The 20,896-nt window shown below is 43.3% G+C and overlaps 1 protein-coding gene across 5 annotated transcripts in view; it reads left to right on the forward strand.

The window, feature by feature from the left end:
* The window catches only part of Sfmbt2 (Scm like with four mbt domains 2), a 187,941-nt gene that overhangs the window by 76,861 nt on the left and 90,184 nt on the right, over positions 1–20,896 (forward strand). For 4 of the 5 annotated variants that reach the window (XM_048460657.3, XM_048460662.3, XM_048460658.3 and 1 more), the window contains exons 5-7: positions 2,420–2,508; positions 4,508–4,754; positions 10,260–10,357. In XM_048460657.3, the coding sequence (XP_048316614.3) occupies positions 2,420–2,508; positions 4,508–4,754; positions 10,260–10,357 (434 nt within the window). Of the gene's footprint in view, positions 1–2,418; positions 2,509–4,507; positions 4,755–10,259; positions 10,358–20,896 lie in introns of those variants that run through there. The other variant, XM_048460663.3, reaches the window with a different exon arrangement.

Consider the following 20,896-nt stretch of genomic DNA (forward strand, 5'->3'; position numbering starts at 1 on the left):
TAAGAGCAAGAGTTAGTTAGGAGCAGCCTCGTGGAGAGGAGGAAAACAGCGTAAATGAGAGATCTTCATGTGTGAAGCACAAAGCAACTAGCATTTAATTTACTGTGTGTCTTTACTTCTGGTCCTAATCACCTCAGCCGTGCAGGAGGGCTAATTTTACGAAAAGCATCTTCGACTGGGATTGTAGCTTAGTGGCTGGACACTTGTCGAGCATTTTTGAGGCTCTGGGTTCAAGCAGTCATCACTGTGAGAAAAAAAGAAGAGTCAAATATTCTTTAAAAATTACTATAGTGCTGGGCGGTGGTGGCGCACGCCTTTCATCCCAGTACTCGGGAGGCACAGGCAGGTGGGTCTCTGTGAGTTTGAGGCTAGCTTGGTCTACAAGAGCTAGTTCCAGGACAGGCTCCAAAGCTACAGAGAAACCCTGTCTCGAAAAACAAAAAGCAAAAATAAAGCAGCAACAATAAATAAATAAATAAATAAATAAATAAATAAATAAATAATAAATAATAAATAAATAATAAATATAAAAAATAAAATATAAAATAAATAAAAATAAATATAAAAATAAAATAATAAATAAATCTACTATGGCACTGAAAAATAATTATTATATTTTTTACTGATGGCAACAGAACATGTAGACATAGTTTTCCTCCACTTATCAATATATGTATTTTCACATGAGTGTACGTGTCTAATATCAGGAAAATGGTGTTATAAATTTGGGGGGTGGGCCCTAGGTGTAAAAGAAGAGGTAAGAGCCAGGCCTGAGATGCTGCTGTGGCTCACAGAATTCTACTTTCCATCTTTACACGTGGTGGAAGCATCTTAGGTGATTCCCCCCCCCCCTTTGGAACTTGATCCTTTATGGGGACTGAACAACTGCTGCATGAGGTACATGTTTATGATGGGTAAAGATGGGGGTGTTGCTGAACTACATGCTGATGCCAATTTTGTTAAGACTGTTGAAAACTTTAAAGAATATTTATTTTTAAACTTGTGTGTATGGACATCTATGAGTGCCAATAGGGCAGAAGAGGTTGTTGGATCCTCTGAAGCTGGACTTAAGTTGTGACCTGCCTAGTGTGGGTGCTGGGATCACACCTGGGGTCCTCAGCAAGAACAGCAGCTCACTTCCCCAGTGCTGAGATGCTCATGCCACCATTCCTGACTTTTTCCCCTCTCCTTTCCTCCCCTCTCCTCTCCTCCCCTCTCCTCCCCTCCCCTCCCCTCCCCTCCCCTCCCCTCCCCTCCCCTCCCCTCTCCTCTCCTCCCCTCCCCTCCCCTCCCCTCCCCTCCCCTCCCCTCCTCTCCCTTCCCCTCCCTTCCTGCTTCCCTCCCCCTCCCCTTCTCCTCTTTCCTCCCCTCCCTTCCCCTCTCCTTCTCCTCTCCCCTCTCCTCCCTTCCCCTCTCCTCCCTTCCCCTCTCCTTCTCCCCTCCCCTCCCCTCCCCTCCCCTCCCCTCCCCTCCCCTCCTCTCCCCTCCCCTTCTCTCCTCTCCTCCCCACTTCTCCCTTCCCCTTTCCTTCTCCCCTCCCCTCCCTCTCTCTCCCCCTCTCCTCCCTCATTCCCTCATCTCCTCCCTTCTCTCCTCCCCTCCCATCCCATCCACTCCCCTTTCTTTTAAGTGGTTCTGGAGATGGAACTCAAGTCCCCATGCTTTCATGGCAAGCACTGTACAGAGCGAGCCACCCCCTTCTGTCCCGCCTGCCTTTTTCAGATAATGTCTCAAATGCTCTCCTTTCATGTTTTCCGTGCCGTCTGCCTTGTTTTCCAGCCTAGGCTTTTGTACCTAGATAGAGAAGCATCCATTTTCCCTCTTTTATAATCTTTGTTTGCACTCGGACATTCATAGTCTTGCGGGATTGCTCTCCCAGAGAGACCTCCAGTTTCTGAAATGTGTGCGCCGATGTGTTCAGCTGTTCACTGCACACCATTTCTCAGGGGAGCATGCTTACCCTGAACCCTCCCACCCCTTCTCCAGTTCGTGCTATCGCTCTCCTTACTGTACACTGTTTCTTACTTGCAAAACCCCTCTTTTCCTCCTACCCTAGAAACCTGTTCTATAGTTTAGGCCCTGGTTTTGTTTTCCCTCTGAGAAATGGGCCTCTGATGCTCTAGCCCTTCTTGACCGTTTTCTCTTCGTGTTTTCCAAACTCCTGCCATATCACCATTGTTGCTTGTGACGGGTGTCTCACTGGGTGTAAATCCTAAGGGCCACAGGCTCTTTCCCTTCTAGATGTCCAGGGGTGTGGTAGGTATCCTGTCCATACTTGATAACAGATACGTGACTGTACTTTCATTATTCTTTACTTAATCTTGAAGTAGTCTCGACGCACAGATAACTTAGTGGCTTCTGATTGTTTGATACTCCACTGATGTGTTGAAGTGTTTTGTTCTCTCCCTTGTTTTGTTAGCAATCAAAGAGAAGTACACAGACTGGACAGAATTCCTCATACGTGATTTGACTGGTTCTCGGACGGCACCTGCAAGCCTTCTGGAAGGTGTATGTATTGCTATTATTCATCTATTATAGCCCCGAAGCATTCCTGTGATCTCAAACCTACTGGTACCATTGCATATATCCTTCTGTGGATACATGTAGACACAAGTGTTTTTATTCTCACAGCCTAACTTCCTGTTTCTTACTGAATTGCATAGGTGATGAATTTAAGTGCTATTGACTGATGTTTTCCTGTGTTATAATCAATGAATGGGAAGTTTTCTCTGTTCAAGTGCATTTTACAATTATGTATCAGGATGTCTTCCCATTACACTTAAGCCTTATCTTGTAGGATGACTTTTTGGCAGGTGATGACTAAGCATATTTATGTGCTTACTAAAGTTTCCTGGAGCACATTAATAAGTAGCAACATTAGTTGTTCATCTTGGGTGCATAATAACTCTCATGATCTCACGCATATGTGTTACCTAAGACTATTGATTAGCTTTCTCCATAAAACAAGAGGAGACATGGCTGACTGTATTGCAATGTAGCTAAGGCATATTTTAGGCATAGAAGCAGAATAGTTTAATCTTGAGTCTTGATGGTTTGTTTGAAAACCTTATAATGAAACACTAATAATTCTTATATGTACTTGAGCAGGAAGACAAAGGCAGTCTGTCATATGTAATTATTAAATTACCAACTCTGTCTCAAGGGTACCCAAGGAAAAGGGAGCCAGCCCTAAGTGAATGCCTGAGAATAAGATGTCGATTTTCATGTTGTTACTATTGTTGTTATTATTATTACTATTTTTAACCTTGATTTTCTTCCTTGGCAATGGTAGTAATACTTAAGACCACCACCATGTTATATAGTGTTCACAAGTGTTTTGTGATTGTTTTGCTTGATGTGTTTATCTTAATAGTTGATTTTGCCCACTGGGTTACAAGACTGCTATGGTGATGACTCACGTTTTCAGAGGGAGAAGTTGCCTCACTGTGTTAATTGTTAAATGTGTTTGCCTAAGAAGCTGACTAAGCAGACACTCTTCACATGCCAAAGGGCCTATGAAAGGCAGTACTTAAATTTTCCCAAACCAAGTACCAGGTTAAGTAGTAATTACTCTCTTCATATGCCAAGAAAGTTCCTCAGAAGGGCAGTACTTACAGGTTTTCCAAACCAATGCCCAGGTGATGTAGTAGAGGAACTAACTTCACATAATATAGATAAATATTAAAAAGAAAACAAAAGATGCCTGGGCTTATAATCTCAGCACTGGGGAAGCAGAGGGAAGCAGGTCCCTGGGAGCCACTGGCTAGCCAGCCTAGTTAATAGGGAGTCCAGGCTAGAGAGAGACCACGTCTCTCTGCAAACAGTTGATGATAGCTGAGAAACAGCACTTAAGGGTGTCCTCTGGCCTCTACACATGCGCAGGTGTGTGCATCTGTGCTATCCACATGCGCCCCCCCCACTGAGAAGTTGAATGTAACTGAACGCAAACATATATTCGACACATCACTTGTACACACCTGCACTTATTCACTTAATCTGTGTGTGACAAGGTTTAGTCTGCTGGTTGATGGCACTGTAAGGTGACCTTCTCTCAAGGAGTCATGGTATAAATTTATAGCACTATATTAGATATAACTGTCAATTGGAAAAATAGAGCTTTTGTTGTCAGGTGTTTTAGCCCTGGGTGCATATAAGTATAATTCTGTTTAGAAATGTGCTAATTTCTAACAAATGCAATTAATTTCATTCGGGAAGGATAATTTGTTTGATAAAATACTAGCATAAACTGTTATTTTCTGTATACTTGTGATTTTTGTTGTTGGAAAATGATGTTGGCTTGTGGATGTGTGCGAGGGAGGAAAGGGAAGCGGGTATGTGTGGGGGTGATGGTTGAACCGAGGATGGGGGGCGGGGAGGGGTGATGCCAGACTGTTTGGCAATAGCTTGGATGATGGTGTGAGAAAAATATTATCTTCTGCTGTCATCTGTTTCCATGAGAACCTTAAAATCAAGTTTAAAATACGGAGTTTTGCTTCTGTTTAAACAGCCTCTGCGAGGGAAAGGCCCTATAGACCTCATTACAGTTGATTCCTTAATAGAGCTTCAGGACTCTCAGAACCCCTTTCAGTACTGGATAGTTAGTGTGATTGAAAATGTCGGAGGAAGATTACGCCTTCGCTATGTGGGATTGGAGGACACTGAATCCTATGACCAGTGGTTGTTTTACTTGGATTACAGACTTCGACCAGTTGGTTGGTGTCAAGAGAATAAATACAGAATGGATCCACCTTCAGGTAAGAGCCGATGCTTTTCCCCTGTGACATGCTTGAGATAGCCAACTCCTGTGGGTGTGTCTCGGGGCGCATGCTCCCGTGTGTCTCTTCCATGCCAGAGTGTGGATTTTAAGCGTGTTCACTTCAGAATCTTTGGTGCGGAGATGAAAATCCAAGATGCTGGTCAGAAGCCTTCCGTAAGGAGAGTGTGGTGTGGTGGCCTCAGGAAGCCTGTCCGCTCCCTGTGGTGTCCCTGACTCAGGAAATGAGATGGGTGATAGATGGGGACCCGAGCATGGTCTCTCCATTCTTTAGGATTGTTATAGTTTTGGGAGCATATCCCAGCATCTCTGTTTCCCTGCCCATCTTTTTACTAATGCCTGTTTTCTGTTCATCGACCCGCCCATCTTCTGTCCACATTCATCCGCCCATCTTCCCTCCTGCCCACCCATGTATCATCCCTTTAAGCACATCTGTCATCTACATACCATTCATTCCTCTCTTCCCTTTTTTTCATTCTATCCATCTGTCCGTTTATACCCATTCATCTACCCACATTCACCCAGTTCCTCACCTCCCACTTACCTCTCATGCAGCTGTACATCCATCTGTGCATTCACATCGGCCAGTCAATTGCTCTCTCTGTCCATCTGTGCCCGTTCATTTGTCCAGATTCATCCATACTCCACCCTGCTACCTTTCTAGTTACTCAATTGTGCCATACACTATCCATTCATGTCTATCTATCCGTCCACCATCCATCCACCTATCTGTCATTTACCTATGTCATTTATCTCTTTTCTATACATCCATTCATACGAATGCCATAACACCTGCTTGTGATTATGTAATTCATTTTGACAAGGAAGCAACAACGAGAGGATTAATCTGTTTGCCCTTTTCCCTGTCAGGTTACCAGGTAGCCTCAAGTGTACTTGCACATGACTTTTCATAGGCTTAATTGGATATGCATTCTGCCTTCTGATAGATCACTCAAAAATCTCATATATACAGAATCGCCAGTCTTAAATATTTATTATGTTCCGGGTGATACTACATCTGTTATGTTGTTTATTTTGATTAAAAAAAATGTGGTGCATCTTTGGTATGACTCTCTTTCTACAGCCAATGACAGAATTGTGATTGAGATTAAACTGCTTTTCCTCGGCCCCCTGGAGCTTGTAGGGAAATAGCCTGAATGTTGCAATTGGAGTTCCCAGGTCCTAGGCCCAGTGTGTCTCACCGCCTCTGCTGGCCTATGCTACTCTTACCAGCATTTTGATGAAAAACCTCAGATCAGAAATGTCACTTTGTTAATGCCAAGGGAGAAATATTTCTTTCTGATAGAATTTTATTCTGTGGTCAGCTTTACAGTTTTATTTAGAGCAACGACTAGTTCATGGCTTCATTAATAAAATTGCTCCTATGTTGGTTGCCAGTGTGAGTCTTGTGTACAGGAAAGTGAGAAGCTATATTTACCTTGTCTGTCACTTAAGGGCTTTTATTGTGGAACGTTTCCTGGTTCTGAACCCCATGTATTTGCATCTGTGTTAAATCTGACAGGCAGATAGACGTGTAAACTGGTATTTTATAATAGCCACATTGTTGTTGTCGACATTTTGAGAGGCAGCCAAGAAATCCTTTTATACCTTAAGCATTTTGGGTGATAACAAACAAAGGTCTTGTCCACGCTGTGAGAAAAGATTGAGCTCAAGTTTGCCTGGGGATTCATAACCTGGCAGGGAAAATTTACTTGTGGGGAAAGGTGGCTGTGTAAATCTCAGCCCAGTGCCTAATTGCTTTATAAATTCTAGAAGGAACTTATCCTTGCCAGTACGAGGATTTATAGAAAAGCACAGAGTTTCCAGTTGCTCCTTACGTTCTTTGTTCTGTCTTTTTTTTTTTTCCCTGTGAAATCCCGGGACTAAAACTTGAAAGCTGGAGTGGAAAATCTCCCTTTAAGACACACTTGCTTGTGCCTCTTCTCATTTTTGGTTATTCTGTCTTTACAATGCATGCGTAAATCATGCTTATCTGTCTTAGAATTTTCTGGACATAATGTGGATTTCACAGAAGAGCTCACGAGTTTGTCTAAAGGTGGGACGAGTGGTTTGTCAAGAGTTTATTTCTCCAACATTTAAAGTGTTGGCATGAATGGTTGTGTAGAGGAGAGAGAAAGTAAAAGGCAAAATGTCACTCAAATATAGTAGTTACAAGGTGAAAACTGGATTCTGTTACCTCAGTCAGTGAAACAACACCCCGAGGAACGAGGCAATTATTACTCCGATTTTACACATGGGAGCAGAACCCGATATGTTAGATTTGTGTAAATTAATTTCAAATCCCAGGGTACCTTGTGCCACTTAAATGGTAGCGCCATTTCCTGAACTAAAATGGCATCGTGAATAAAATTTCAGACAGTGTAGAAAATATTAGGCTGATCCTCCTTTTCCCAGACACTAATAAACCAATACAAATTTACCAACATTAAAAACTGAGGGAGGGGAGTGGAGCGGTGCAGAGGTAGCATTGGGGGAAACACAGTAAACTGCGCATGTGCGTTGAGAGGAAGGCTGGGGAAGCTGTCCCTATCTGCGAGATTCCCTTTGCTATGTCTTTTTCTCCAACGTCATCGTCAACGTTGTAAATAATCCTGACTCTTCACTTAGTGGTACTTCCTTCTTTTACTTTTCAAAGAACACTTTCTTCCTCGACTGTTCAGTGTTAGCGGAGGGAGTAGAAATAGGGAATAAGAAGTGGCTGGAGCAATGTTCATTGGAAATTCTAGGAAAAGTACTGCATTTTAGTACTATCTTCTTCTGAGGATCTAGCATTGTGGGGCTTTCCATTGCCTGATCTCTGGTGCTTGGGAGCAGAGAGAAAGCAAAGGAAGGCACCCCATTTCGCAGTATGGGAACAATTATGCAATTGTGCAGTACGTGTAAGGTACATCAAATGATTGACACCACGGTGATTTAAACCATGGTCATAGTATTGTGACTAGCCTTTGTTTTCTGAGAAGGTTGTGAAGTCAGGGGTAGGTTAAGAAGCACACTTGCTTGCTTGGCTAGAGAGGTTTAGAAGACATGGTATATGTTTTGGTCTTACAGAAGTTAAGGAAACAAAATTCTATCCTTTTCTAACTCTAGACTTTTTTAAAAAAACCTCTCTCATGCCTATTTCTTTCAAGAAGAAATCACCCCTTTCAAACATTTAGGTAGATCCTGGAATCATGAAAATTTGGGATAGAACTGAAATGCTTTTTGCCTAAATTGTTTCTGTTTTCAAAAGAGCTGTTGTGTTTGAAATCATTTTCTTACATTGCCCAAACAAAATATCAGAGTCTGGGTTGCTTAAACAGTGGGCATTTATTTGATCACAGTTCTGAAGTCTGGAAAGCTGAGACAAGAGTGCCAGCTTGTCTACGGATCTGGTGAGGGCTCCCTGGCTATGGCTACCTTCTCGTTGGCCTTCATGGAGTTCGTTAGAGCACACAAATTCTCCAAAAGGCCATCCCACCAGACCCCTCTTAACCCTCATCACCTTCTAAAGCTTTTTCTCCAAATGTTGCTCTGGAGAGTTCAGGTTCTACACAGAAATTCAGGAGGACACAGATTCAATTCATAACATTTTCCAACATTTCCCATCTCTTAGAAACCATTGCTCAATCTTTCTTCACTGGTACAGACTCAGGGGAGGAAAAGGGAACAGATTCACAGTGGTACCTAGACATCCATAAAGGGGCCATTCCACAAGGCCTTCATTTACTTGTGTTTATTTATTTGTTTGTATGTTTATGATGGTGTGGTTGCTTTCTGCAAAGCTTTTTACCAGGACATTCCAAACTTTTGCATGAAGGGAGATCTCCTTACTTTCCTCTAGGGTTCTGACAGACGGGCGAGGGCCATCTTTTTAATTGTTTATGACTTCCCACGACCAGTAAATGGAGTCTGCTGAACACTGTTAAATTCCCTGCAGTGCAGGTCACTTTGCGAACATGTTTTATGTCCTTTTAATAGACCTGTTTATTGTTCATAAACTCGCTGGTGTACCCAGGGTGGCTCTGTCTGCTAAAACACACAGGGGACATTGTTCTCTGTGTATTGCATCCTGGAGGTGTTTTGTCTGCACCGGTGGTAGAGAAGGCTGTCCATACTGAGCCTTCCCTTTGCAGAAAAGAGAGTGTCTTGCCGTGGTGTTAGACCCCATCGGCGTTAGTTAGTTCTCATTGCTGTGACAAAATACCCGGCAAAAGCAACCTCAGGAAGGATGGGAGGGTTTGTGCATCTCACAGTTTGAGTGCATAGCATCAAGGGAAGGAAGCCACTACTAAGGAGAAACATAGTTTCGTTCCTACAAAAAAATACCAGATTAGGAAAAAATTTTGCTAGAAGTAAAGTTCTATATGAAATGCTACAAAGAATAGTAGACAAATAGAAGATGCTGTGTCTAAAGTCACCCTTTGTTTGAAGACAGCAGACAGTGTTGATAACTTGGCTAAGTCTGTATGGTCTTTCACCAACTATAATTATACCCCCCAAGTACTAAATAAACTGCTAAAACAGGGGGGCTTCGAGCTCAAGGCAAGTTTGGAAGCTGTAGGGATCCAAATATATGGCTTCATGCTCAAAAGCAGACATGCAAGAAATTAAAAATATGGCCCAAAGGTTTAATGTTGCCTTTTAAGTGTGCTTAAATTCATATTCATATCCCCACAGTCTGTCCGAGGCAGTGAGGGTTGATATAGGGAAGATATAAACACATCTATTTCCAGTGAGAGCTTCCACAAATCCTGTTTTGATAAGGTCTTAAATCTGTTGCGATCAGGCCATAATTTTCCTACAGTTTCAGAAATACATGAAAACAGTGCTCGACATTTTTTTTCCCTTTTAATTTTGCATGCAGACTGTGTGACCTCTGTGTGTGTAAATCTTCCCTTCCTCCAATGCCCTGGGGGGAAATATGGGTGACATGTGGTATGTTAGGAACGTTTCAAGTATAAATATAAAGCTTGGTTTGTAAATTTTACATTACCTTTTAATAATTTTTCTGGTGTGTGTGTGTGCGCGTGCATGTGTGTGTGCGCGTGTGTGTGAACTCAGTAGGGGAAAGTACTATGATAGTTGTCGGTGCCAGACCAGGGCTATTCAGAGGCTAGGAATTTACCAAAGAGTGAGTTCTCCGTCATTGGGAGGGCATTTCAGTTGATGCAGAGAATCGTGGCTCTAGATGATGCAAGGCCTTGCTGATGTGATTCATGCCATTAAATCAGTTACAGACCAACAGATCACATACAGATGTTCCCCCAGGAAGAGCCCTGTGAAGTAGTCTCCATTTCTGATAGCAGACTCCCAAGCTGCTCTTTAATTTCAGCGAACCCTCTAGCAGGTGGCTGCTTATGGGCAAGTGTGAACACTGCTACTTGCCGAGCACTGTGGTACCCCAGATGCAGAGGAGGATAACGTTTAAAGAACCAACCAACAGAATTACAGTCCTTAAACTCTCTGTGGTTTGCTGTTGCTACAGAACTCTATCCTCTGAAGATGACTTCTGAGTGGAAATGTGCTCTGGAAAAATCCCTAGTCCTTGCTGCAGAGGCTCCTCTTCCAATGGAAGTGTTTAAGGTGAGTTGAGAACGCCGTCAGTCTTGCTCCTGCTGTGTCTCCCCTCTCCCTCTGTTCTCGGTTCCCCCTGTCTCCTTCTTTCCCTCCCTCTTTTTCAAATATAAACTAAGTTGTGGGAGGGCCGTGGAAATGGCTCAGTGGGTAATGTTCTTGCCGTGCAAGCGTGAGGGCCTGAGTTGGGATCACCAGCACTCATGAATGTGTTAATGCACATCAATAAACTGGATGTGTTACTGCACACCTGTAATCCCAGCGCTCCTATGGTGTTGTTACTGCACACCTGTAATCCCAGCGCTCCTGTGGTGTTACTGCACACCTGTAATCCCAGCGCTCCTGTGGTGAGATGGGAGGCAGAGACAGGATAAATGAGCTGGCCTGGCACTTGGTGCTGTGTGCAAGAGACATTGTGTGGATGGACACCTAAGGATGTCTTCTTGTTTTCATATGCGTACTGTGGCTTGCATGTTCCTTCATGCACACACATGGGCACATGTGCATGTGCAGGTTGTAATCCATACGTCCTGTGTGCACATATAAGAAAAGGAGCACTACTGCACAGCAAATCTTGTCCCATGGCGAGAAAACTGCCTGCCTTGCCCGTTTCAGTTTTAAACTCTGAAAATCATGTCTGCTCCCCTTTACTACTTTACAAACGAGTTTTCATAAATACTCAGGTCATAAGGTGTTGGTTAAAATACTTTTGCTTATTCTTCTCTGTGATGAAAATCTCAGTTTCATCTCTCCCCCCACCCCATTCCATACTGAAGCAACAAAAGAAATTACATCGAGTCTAATTTTACTTTTTTCCAAGGGATTAAAAATGAGGGGTTGTGGTGACAGCTCTGTGGGTCGAGCAAGCACTTGCCTCACAAGTGGGAGGACCTGCATTTGTGTTCCTGAGGACCCAGTGAAAAAGGGGGACATGGTGGTACATACTTTTAATCTTAGCACTTGGGAGGTGGAGAGAAATGGATGGGGAGAGAGAGAGAAAGAGGTGAAGGGAGGGAGGAAGGAAAGGAGGAAAAGAGAGGGGAGAAAAAGAATTGTTTTTTCCTTAGACTCTGTTTTCTCAATAGTTGATGAGACTTTGTCTGGAGTGTCTGCTACACACCAGGTTTTTGACAGGTCCTCCAGCAGCAACCAGCGCAGAAGGAAACATATTTCAACTGCAGTGGGTCACTAAGCTTTTAACTTTCAAAATCACATTGCCTCCTTAGGCATGGCCATTTGAGTCTGAGAGACTTGGGAGGGTGTGGGCTCATGAGAGACTCCAGGGTTCTCACAGTCCACGCCTTGTGAGCCCTTATGTTCCTGTGCCTTTGGAGGTAACTGGTGTTCTCGCTTGTGAACCTTTTGAGGAGTCTGCACTATTAAGTGGGGTTAGCGCTGGGCTTTTCTGCTGAAGATGCCAGTTCTGGTTTTGCTGAATTAGTTCAATTAGATTTTGTTCATGAGCTGTTTTACTTTCTGTACCTTTGTGGCTGCAGAGTTGCCTTGTACCTTAAAAACAGAGCAAACCAAACCCCTCTGTTCTGCAGGTACGCTTATAGGTTAGGACAAACTTAAGGCAGGTTTCTTTTGATTGTTTGTTTGACACCGTAGTCTGCTGTTGTTGTTTTTAGAACGCCTTCTTGTTGGGGGTTTTGTGCAAAACATTGCCACCTCATTTTTCCCAGGCCTGTCAAATCCATTGTGCTGCTTCCCATTGGAAGGTTGTATGGTGATGAATTTCCCTGGGGTACCAGGTACCAGGGTACCTTCATGTAGTGGGTTTTTTTTTTTTGTTAAATTGTTAACTCCTCTTCCAGTTTTAAATATAAATTCTCTGAAGAATTCTGCACCTGGGCTCCTGGTCTGGGTCCCCAGCCTCAATGAGGCTCCTTGGTCAACTGCTGTGGCGTCCTGTTGTGTCACAGTGATACGTAGTCATTTGTGTGGTTCTGTGAATAACAGCCACCACTTTTGCCTAACCTGAAGGAAATAAAAGGCTTTATGTTTTGTACATGTTAGGAAACATAAGTCTTGGCACTTAATAACTATTTGTCAAATAAATTGACAGATTCTTGAATGGACCACATGCGTTTAACGCACTAGATTTTAAAATTCCAAGTTAATATACTTATGGATTAATTGAATATATAACTGTACTTAGAACGGCAAATACTAAGACTTGAAAGGCAGAAGCATTAATAATCTCGATCTGTTTTTAATTAAAAAGGAACCGATTCATTAAACATTTATTGAGGAGCTCTTCTCTCCAAAAGACCATTTTGTCTTGTTGCCCTGATTCCAAGTTTGCATTTAAGTTGGCCTGTGTTTTCTGAAATACAGCCATCTTCTCTCCTCACCTTAAATCCATCCTATGAGAACTCAGGCTCTTCTGATACGTTGCTGTCTCAGGATTGCCATCTTACTTAACATTTTACTATAGCTTTAAGAGTAGGCGCTGGATACCACTGTGGCGCTCAGCACGAGGCAAGGTGTATGCAGCAGGCACTTCATAAGCAGAGTCGGCTGCATTCAGTATTGGTGTTCAAGTCTTTGAGGTACTTTTTGAAATGTTTTATTTCATTTGATGGGAGAGAAAAGGATAAGATAATTTTGTTTGGATGAAATCCATATTTTAATTTTTAGGTATCGAGACAAGTTTGTTTCCTAAGGCGACCGTAACAACTTGCCACGGCCTAAGTGGCTTTAAGACAGCATGAGTTTACTTTCTCATACTTTTGTAGGCTATAATTTAAATCAGGCTGTGGAGGGGTTCAGAATCTACCTGAAGAGAATTGTGTTCAGCAGTCCGTCCAAATTTGGGGGCCACCTGTTAAGTCTGAAATCCCTTGGTTTGTAGTGACATCAGCTCATTCTTGCCTCTTAGCTTCCCATGATCACATGACCTCACAGTCTGTGTATCTGTTCACATTTCCCCATACTAATAACGACACTGGCCTTTTGATTAGTTTTATGCTAGCCCAGGATGACCTCCTCTTAAGTACATTTGCAAAGATCTTGTTTCCAAATGAGGTGTCCTGTTCATAGGTTCCCGTGGGTGTAAACCGGAAAGGGATGAACGTTTCTACCCAGTTCCACCACATTTCATACACAGTTAGCAATTCTGTCAACAGAAAGCTTGGCTGAGCTCCTGGACTGAACTTCCACATCGCTGCTTATGTTCCGAGGAATTACAGGAATGTGTGTGAGGGGGGTCAGATGGTATCTGCCACTGCTTCGTGTATTGCTTTTTCTCTCACATGTACTTCTAAGAGTCCCTGCAATGTTCTTCTGTAGGTCTCTGTAAAACTAATCCTCCCCCCGTACTTTCTTTTTCATATTGCATGTCATGTATGTATATATACATGTGCACATGGGTTCATGTATGCATATGTGTTCCAGTGTGTGTTGAGGACAAAGGTGAACATTGGTTACCTTCCTCAGCTCTTCACCACCTTAATTTTTGCAACAGTATCTGTCACTAAATCTGGAACGCACCAACTTGGCCAGACTAGGTGACGAACAGGCTCTAGCCAGCTTTCTGCCTCCTATTAAGTGCTGTGATTGCAGGGACATGCTGACATGCCTTTTCCTGGTTTTAGGGACCCCAACTCAAGTCTTCATGGTTGCGCCACAAACACTTTACTAACTGAGCCATCTCTCCAGCCCCGATAAATTTGCATAGATGTAGTATAATGATGATTCATATATCTCGACATGAATGCATTTCGCTCGTATGATCGGCGTTTCTCAGCGAGCAGACTTCACTTCTATTTCTGTCATTATAGCGCCAGGCATAGATGTTTGAATTCCGCAGCGACTCATCTGGGATGCATGTTGTTATGGAAAATTGCCAGAGTGTTCTGCTGCTCCGAGACAGAAGTCAAAGCTGAGCACATTTAATGGCCAGATAGGAGCAGTATTTCCAGGCAATTCTTTTTATTATTTTTACACTTTAGATAAAATAGGCGTGCTGATGGAATGAATCTCGTTACGCGCAGCTCCTTTCTTTGGGCAACGCCTTCACAGGCTCCGTGTCTCTTCCTGCAGTCAGTCATGTTCATGAGCTCTGTATCCCTCTGCCTTGAACACAAGCAGAAACAATACACCATGGGGCTCGCCAGTAAGCTGTTTGCTGTTCTTCACCTGCATCTGAGACAAAAATGCCAAATAACGTTGAGATTGTGCCATTTTGAATGAATTCTGACTGACCATTCATGGATAATAGAACAATCCTCAGAATGTAAACTCAGTTGAAAGATGAGTGGTTAATGTTCTAAGTTAAAATAAAAACCGAGGGACGTTAGAAAATGTGTATTATTGGAAAATAAATATTGATTTCTCCCTGACAACCCACCTAAGGATTTAGTGCTTTAAAAGTAAAATGATCCCTATTATGGAAGTAACTTGTTCTTTAAAAACGATAAAGAAGAGTTGGAGATGGAGATGAGGCTCAGTTGTGATGCTCGCCCAGCATGTACCAACCCTGGGGTTGATCATCAGCACTGTATACCCCCGATGTGGCAGCCCACAGCTGTAATGCCAGAACTCTGGTGGGAGACACATGAGAACCAGAAGGGGTTTGAGGTTATCCTTGACTACTTGAATCTCTGCCCCCAAAATAGGCAACAACGATAATGGCTTGGGGGACCGTGTTGAATGTTCACGTGTTTCTTACTGAGAACATGTTTGCCTGCATTACCCATCCGGATAATTCCTGCTGGAACTCTGTGGGTACAAGCTTCATTGATAGAATAACATTCACCTGTCTGCAGCTCTGCATGAATCCCCCCTTTTAATGAACTGACATATCCTCTGCCATTGTGCTAGGTTTGTCTTTTACGAAGAACTATTAGGATGTTTTCTTCAGAGCTTGTTTCTGACGTCAAGCAATGGCGCTATGGTGAATATCCATCTGGTTTTGTAGTCCGCAGCGTTTGTGGTTTTTGTTCTTTAGTTCGGTGTCTGCAAAGAAAGCGAGTAGAATTCAGGTGGGGTATGTGGGTGGTTTTGGAGCGGGGACAAGGAGGAGAACTAGGATGTGAGTATATTCATCTAGAAAGATAAAGTATATTAAAATGTTCATCACCCAAAAGTTTGTGGGAACTTGGTTTCAAAATAAAGCCAACAAAGGCTAAAAATGTAAGAGCTGGTCAATAATGAATGCAACACTACCTGCTGTATGCTGTATCCAAACTTCTTGAACCTTCTGTAATCCCTGTTGCTTTTTAGTATCTGTCCTCTCTGGAAATTGCATCCTGTCTCAGTGGCAAATGTGGCATAATCAGAGTTTCCCTGGTAGGTCCTGTATCCACCCAGAAGATAAATCAGCAACAGCACTTCCCACATTCCCAGTTTATGGACATAAATATATATTTCCTCCTTAGAGACTAGAGAAGGACCTTTGGGCAATGAGTCACAGGTGTGGCCAGTTCATAACCAGTTGAAAATACCCGAGTTCATTCTTGGCCAGGAACTGGAAAGACCTGAGAACAATGAGGAAGGTGCTAGGGATGGCTTAGAGTTGGCTTTATTGACTCACAGGTGTTCATATGTGGCTCCATGTCTGTGTGTGCAGGTGAGCATGTGTCTGTATGCATGTAAGGAGGTCAGGAGTCAATGTTTTATTTGTTCTTCAGTTACTTCCACTTTAATTTTTGAGACAGGGTCTCACACACAACCTGGAGTTCAAGACCCAGGGGCTCCACCTGTCTCTGCCTCTCCAGAACATGGATTATAAGCACATGCTGCTCGGCCAAGGCTTTTGTTTGTGTGTGTGTGTGTGTGTGTGTGTGTGTGTGTGTGTGTGTGTGTGTGTTTAGGTGGGGCTTTGAGGGATGACATTCAGGTCCTTGTGCTTCTACCATGAACATTTTGCCCATCAGCTACCTCCGCATTCCACCTGGTTCTCTTTGATTCTTGGACCTGTGAACGTCCATGATGTGATATATGAATTTATGTGTTCCCTCTCACATAGATGCCATTTCCTCATTAAACAGATAATGGAAACACAGCGTGCTGGAAGCTTGTGCTGTCAGAGTTGGTGTCCAGTGATGGATTCTATTTCTAGTCTGCTTATTTTCTGTTTTGCATTTTCTTTCTCACTCTGACCTGACTCTCGCCTGCCACAGGCAGCTAGGTCTTACCACTGAACAGCTGAGACATGGCTGAGAAGTAAGGACTCATGCTTCCGTATTCTTTATTGACGCTGAGGAGAGGGTTATTCTTATATAATATGTACATAGGAAGCTTGATGTGTGATTGCCTTCATTATTCTTTCTCTGCCTGGTTCCTCCTCAGTATCTGTGACTATCACAGAGGTCAGGAGAGCAGGCTTTGACTTCATCAGCGTTCTTGGTGATCGAAAGTACATCTGGAGCTTGGGACATGGCTCAGTTGGCAGAATGCTTGTCTAAGATGCACAGAGCCCTGGGTTTGATCCCCACCACCACATAAACTATGTGACATGGCATACCTGCCATCTCAGCCATTTAGAAAGGAATTTAGAAGAAGGATCCAGACCAGGATTGGCCAGCACAGCAGGCTCAAAGCCAGCCTCAGACACAGGAAACCCTGTCAGAAAACACAGTGTGTCTGGTCTGAGTACAGTCATGCATTGTTTGACAATGGAGGTGTCTTCTGAGGGAGTCATCCTCCAGTGGTCTTCACATCACGTGAATAGTGCAGAACGTTCTTTGAAGATCAGGTGACTTGACACAGCCTTTTCCTGCACCCAGCCAGAATGTGTGGTCGACAGGAGATGCGTGAGGCTGCTGCTGAGTGTGGTACATGTTTCACAGTATACCAGTTCTTAATACATAGAAGGCTGTGCTCTAAAGTAGCAATAAAGTACAGTACAGTGAAACATATAAACCCACAACACAGTCTTTCATTCCATTGTCAGGTATTTTATGCTGCACAGAACAGTATGCTCAGTATTTCCTTATGGCCAGCACTCTAGTAGGGCTGTTTACATGGGGTTACTGCCTACAGTGGCTCTAGGTCCATTTTCAGGTCCATGACTAGGATCATTTGGGGGCACTGTTACATGGGTGATTCGTCATAAGACAGCATGAGGTTATACTTCAATAGTGTCCTTGCGTGGTTCACAATTTCTGTCGTATCTTATACCAAGAATTGTTAAGCGGATTCAAAAGCACACTTAGGTAACTGAGGGAGGTAAATGCCCCTTTCACCTTTGCAGTTTGTAAATACAGAGTCATAATAGTGGCTGATCTAGTTTGGTGTGCTGGCACGAGGTGTCTCTAATCGGCTGTTCGTGTTTGCCTTCTGAATTTGTTACGTTTCGTAAACAGAGCAAAGGGGCAGCAGGGAGAAGACTGGTTGATCTCATTTGTTTTATTTTATACAAAGATTCCACGCACATACACTTTCCAAAGAGTTTGTTCTCCTTGCTGGGGAGAGGGATCCCTTGATAAATACTTCGCAGTGCCTTCTGAGAAAGCTAGGAGACGTGGGACAAACTAGTGAACCCCAGTCTTGGGGAGGACACTCGGACCTCTGGGGCTCACTAGCCAGGCAACAAAGCTCTAGGTTGGAACAGACAAACAAACAAATAAATAAAAATATAAAGGAAGAAAAGAAAAATACAAGGTGACTGAGAAACCACCTGCTTACACGTGTGCAAATACAAATGCATATAACAAAGAATTTGTTCATGACACACCAGACATTCTGAACCCTATAATGTCTTTAAACTTTGTTTATATGTTTGAGACATGCACTCATTTACCCCAGGCTGGCCTCAAACTCACGCTCCTCTGCTTTAGTCTACCGAATGCTCGGATTACAGATGGATGCCACTTAGTGTTGTCTTATTTCTTTCGTTTTTCAAGCTTTGAATTAGGTTCCTGTCAGTGTCATTGTGAATGTAGCCCCAAAGAGTAAATCTCTTCTGTCTTTTAGTATTCGCGATTTAGGTTGGGAACCAGGGAGACACCAAGTATGACAAAGTAAGGAATGCCTTCTCTTTTTCCTGTCTTGTGTAACCAAAGGGTTAAGAAAGGACACACCCACTGTGTTTCTGTACATCAGAGCCCGCGGTTTCTACCTTTCATCTAGTTCAGCTGTAAATACAGCAATGGTGAACTGTGTATAATAGCTGTGCTTTGCCTCAGATGCGACTCTTAGATGCTCGTGGGACCTCGGTCCTCTGTGTGAAAGCAGAACTTTGGCCAAGCCATTGAGTTATACATATTTATAACGTACAGGTTGTATCTCCTTCTCATGATGCTAGGCTCTAGTGGTTCTTTTAAAGAAAAGGTGTTGACTGGAGGGCATCTGCCATCAGGTTGGCTGTCCTTTAGTGATCTGCTCAGTGTCAACCATTGAGCCCATGAGGATTTTAGGGTGATGTTTGTAGCTGGCTTTCATCTCTGGGCATTTTTCACTCCATTTGGGGTGGAAGGCTTGGTTAAGCATGGTCTTTTTGTCTGTGAAAATATTAAGCTGATTTTGTGCCCATTCTTGGCTCCTCACAGAAATGGGAGTCAGAGGGGTGGGATGGCTCAGTGGGTAAAGTGCATGTCATACAGACATGAGGATTGTGTTTGAATCCCCAGAACCCCGAGTTTGGATCCCTAGAACCTACATAGAGCTGAGTGTGATAGATTGCTTCCTTAATAGTGTGTGTGTGTGTGTGTGTGTGTGTGTGTGTGTGTGTGTGATGCATTGGAGACAGGTAGATCTCTGGAGTCTCTGGAGCTCACTGGTTATCCAGCTTTACCAATCTGTGAGTTCCATGTTTAGTGAAAGATTATGTTAAAAAAAAAACCTGGTAGACAATAGTTAACAAAGAAACCAGATATGATCTCTGGTCTCCACACATGCTGCACCTATATGCAGAACACTTGAATTTTTATATCACACAAATATATATCCCTCAACACACACCCAAATGAGAGCCAGGACTTGCTTGTGACAGTTTTTTTTGTGTTCTCTGAGTTCTTGAGCCCAAACGTGAATTACAGAACAAGGAAGAACCACAAGGGCCATGCCATTTTCATGAGTATTGGAGAAAAATGATAGATGAAATAAAAAGGGCAACTCTGATCAAACAAGTGGTGTAATATAAAAGTCACAAAACACACAGGTAGGGGCTACATAATGCTCTCTGCAGGCTGTCACATAGTAACTCGCTTTTTAATTTTAAACATTGAAAATGGAGGCATAGTGTCAACTCTCTGTTGTCTACTTGGGAGCTGCCACTGCAGAGTGGCTTTAGTTCTTGTTGGTGCAGAGAAAGCAGGATGACATTAGCACGGACTTGACGTGATGGTTATGTGGTGTGTTGGGAGTGCCAGGACTAAATCTCCATTAGATCTTTTTCAAAGGGTTTATCACATTTTAATTTTTATTTATTTATAAAAATTTCCACTACCCTCCTCCCGATACCCTCCCACTTCCCCCACTCCCTCTCCCCCTCCCTCTCCAGTCATAAGAGCAGTCAGGGTTCCCTGCCCCGTGGGAGGTCCAAGGTCCTCCCAGGAAGATGAGCATTCAAATGGACTAGGCTCCCACAAGACCAGTCATCTGGCGATGGATGGAGATAGAGACAGAGACCCACATTGGAGCACTGGACTGAGCTCCCAAGGTCCAAATGAAGAGCAGAAGGAGGGAGAACATGAGCAAGGAAGTCAGGACCGAGGGGTGCGTCCACCCCCGGAGACGGTGGGTCTGATCTAATGGGAGCTCACCAAGGCCAGCTGGACTGGAACTGATGGAACATGTGATCAAACCAGACTCTCTGAACATGGCTAACAATGAGGGCTGACTGAGAAGCCACAGACAATGGCACATTTTAATTTTTTAAGATTTAAACGTTCATCACCATTGACAAGAATAGATTAGAATTCTTTCATCTATGGAGTATTTTATTGTGGATTTCAGTCACATTTCAAGGAGGCATCTTGCTTCCTATAAAAATGCCCAGGGTGCCTGCATATACTCTAACATGCACAGGGTCTGGTCCTGACCCTATTGTAGATAGCAGTGACTGTGGTGGGGAAAGCAGTAAGACAATGCTTGAACTTCTCATTTGACACTTCGTACCTTCAGAGGTTTGCATGAGAACTATATGGCAAGGTCATGCAGCCTTGGCCTTGATCTTCAGTGTACACCCTTTGCACACTGAGGTCTTTGTGTGTCAATAGAAGTCCCTCAGACAGCCACCTTGTTTTGAGTCTCCTAGATGCCACAGGGCCAAAGGTAAGAGTAATTCAATTTCATCTCCAGATGTTAATGAAAAAGTTTAGCATAAACAAGACAGATAAGCTTTTGGTAAATATGTATGTATTTTTATTAAATTATTTTTTAAAGAATAATGGGTGGAGATGTCTCAGTCAGTAAAGTATTTGACACGGGCATCAGGCTTGAGTTGATCCCCCCAGAACTCATTTTAGAGAAAAACCAGTGCTAGCCAGGCAGAGACAGACGTGTTCTTGCATAGTGAATCAGTCAACTTCAGGTTCAGTGAGACCCCGTTATAAGGGTTAGGGTGTGGAGCTGGGCATGGTGGTGCTCACCTTATCC

The sequence above is a fragment of the Myodes glareolus genome, chromosome 14 (genome assembly GCF_982192425.1).
Source record: "Myodes glareolus chromosome 14, mMyoGla1.1, whole genome shotgun sequence".
Classification (NCBI taxonomy): domain Eukaryota; kingdom Metazoa; phylum Chordata; class Mammalia; order Rodentia; family Cricetidae; genus Myodes; species Myodes glareolus.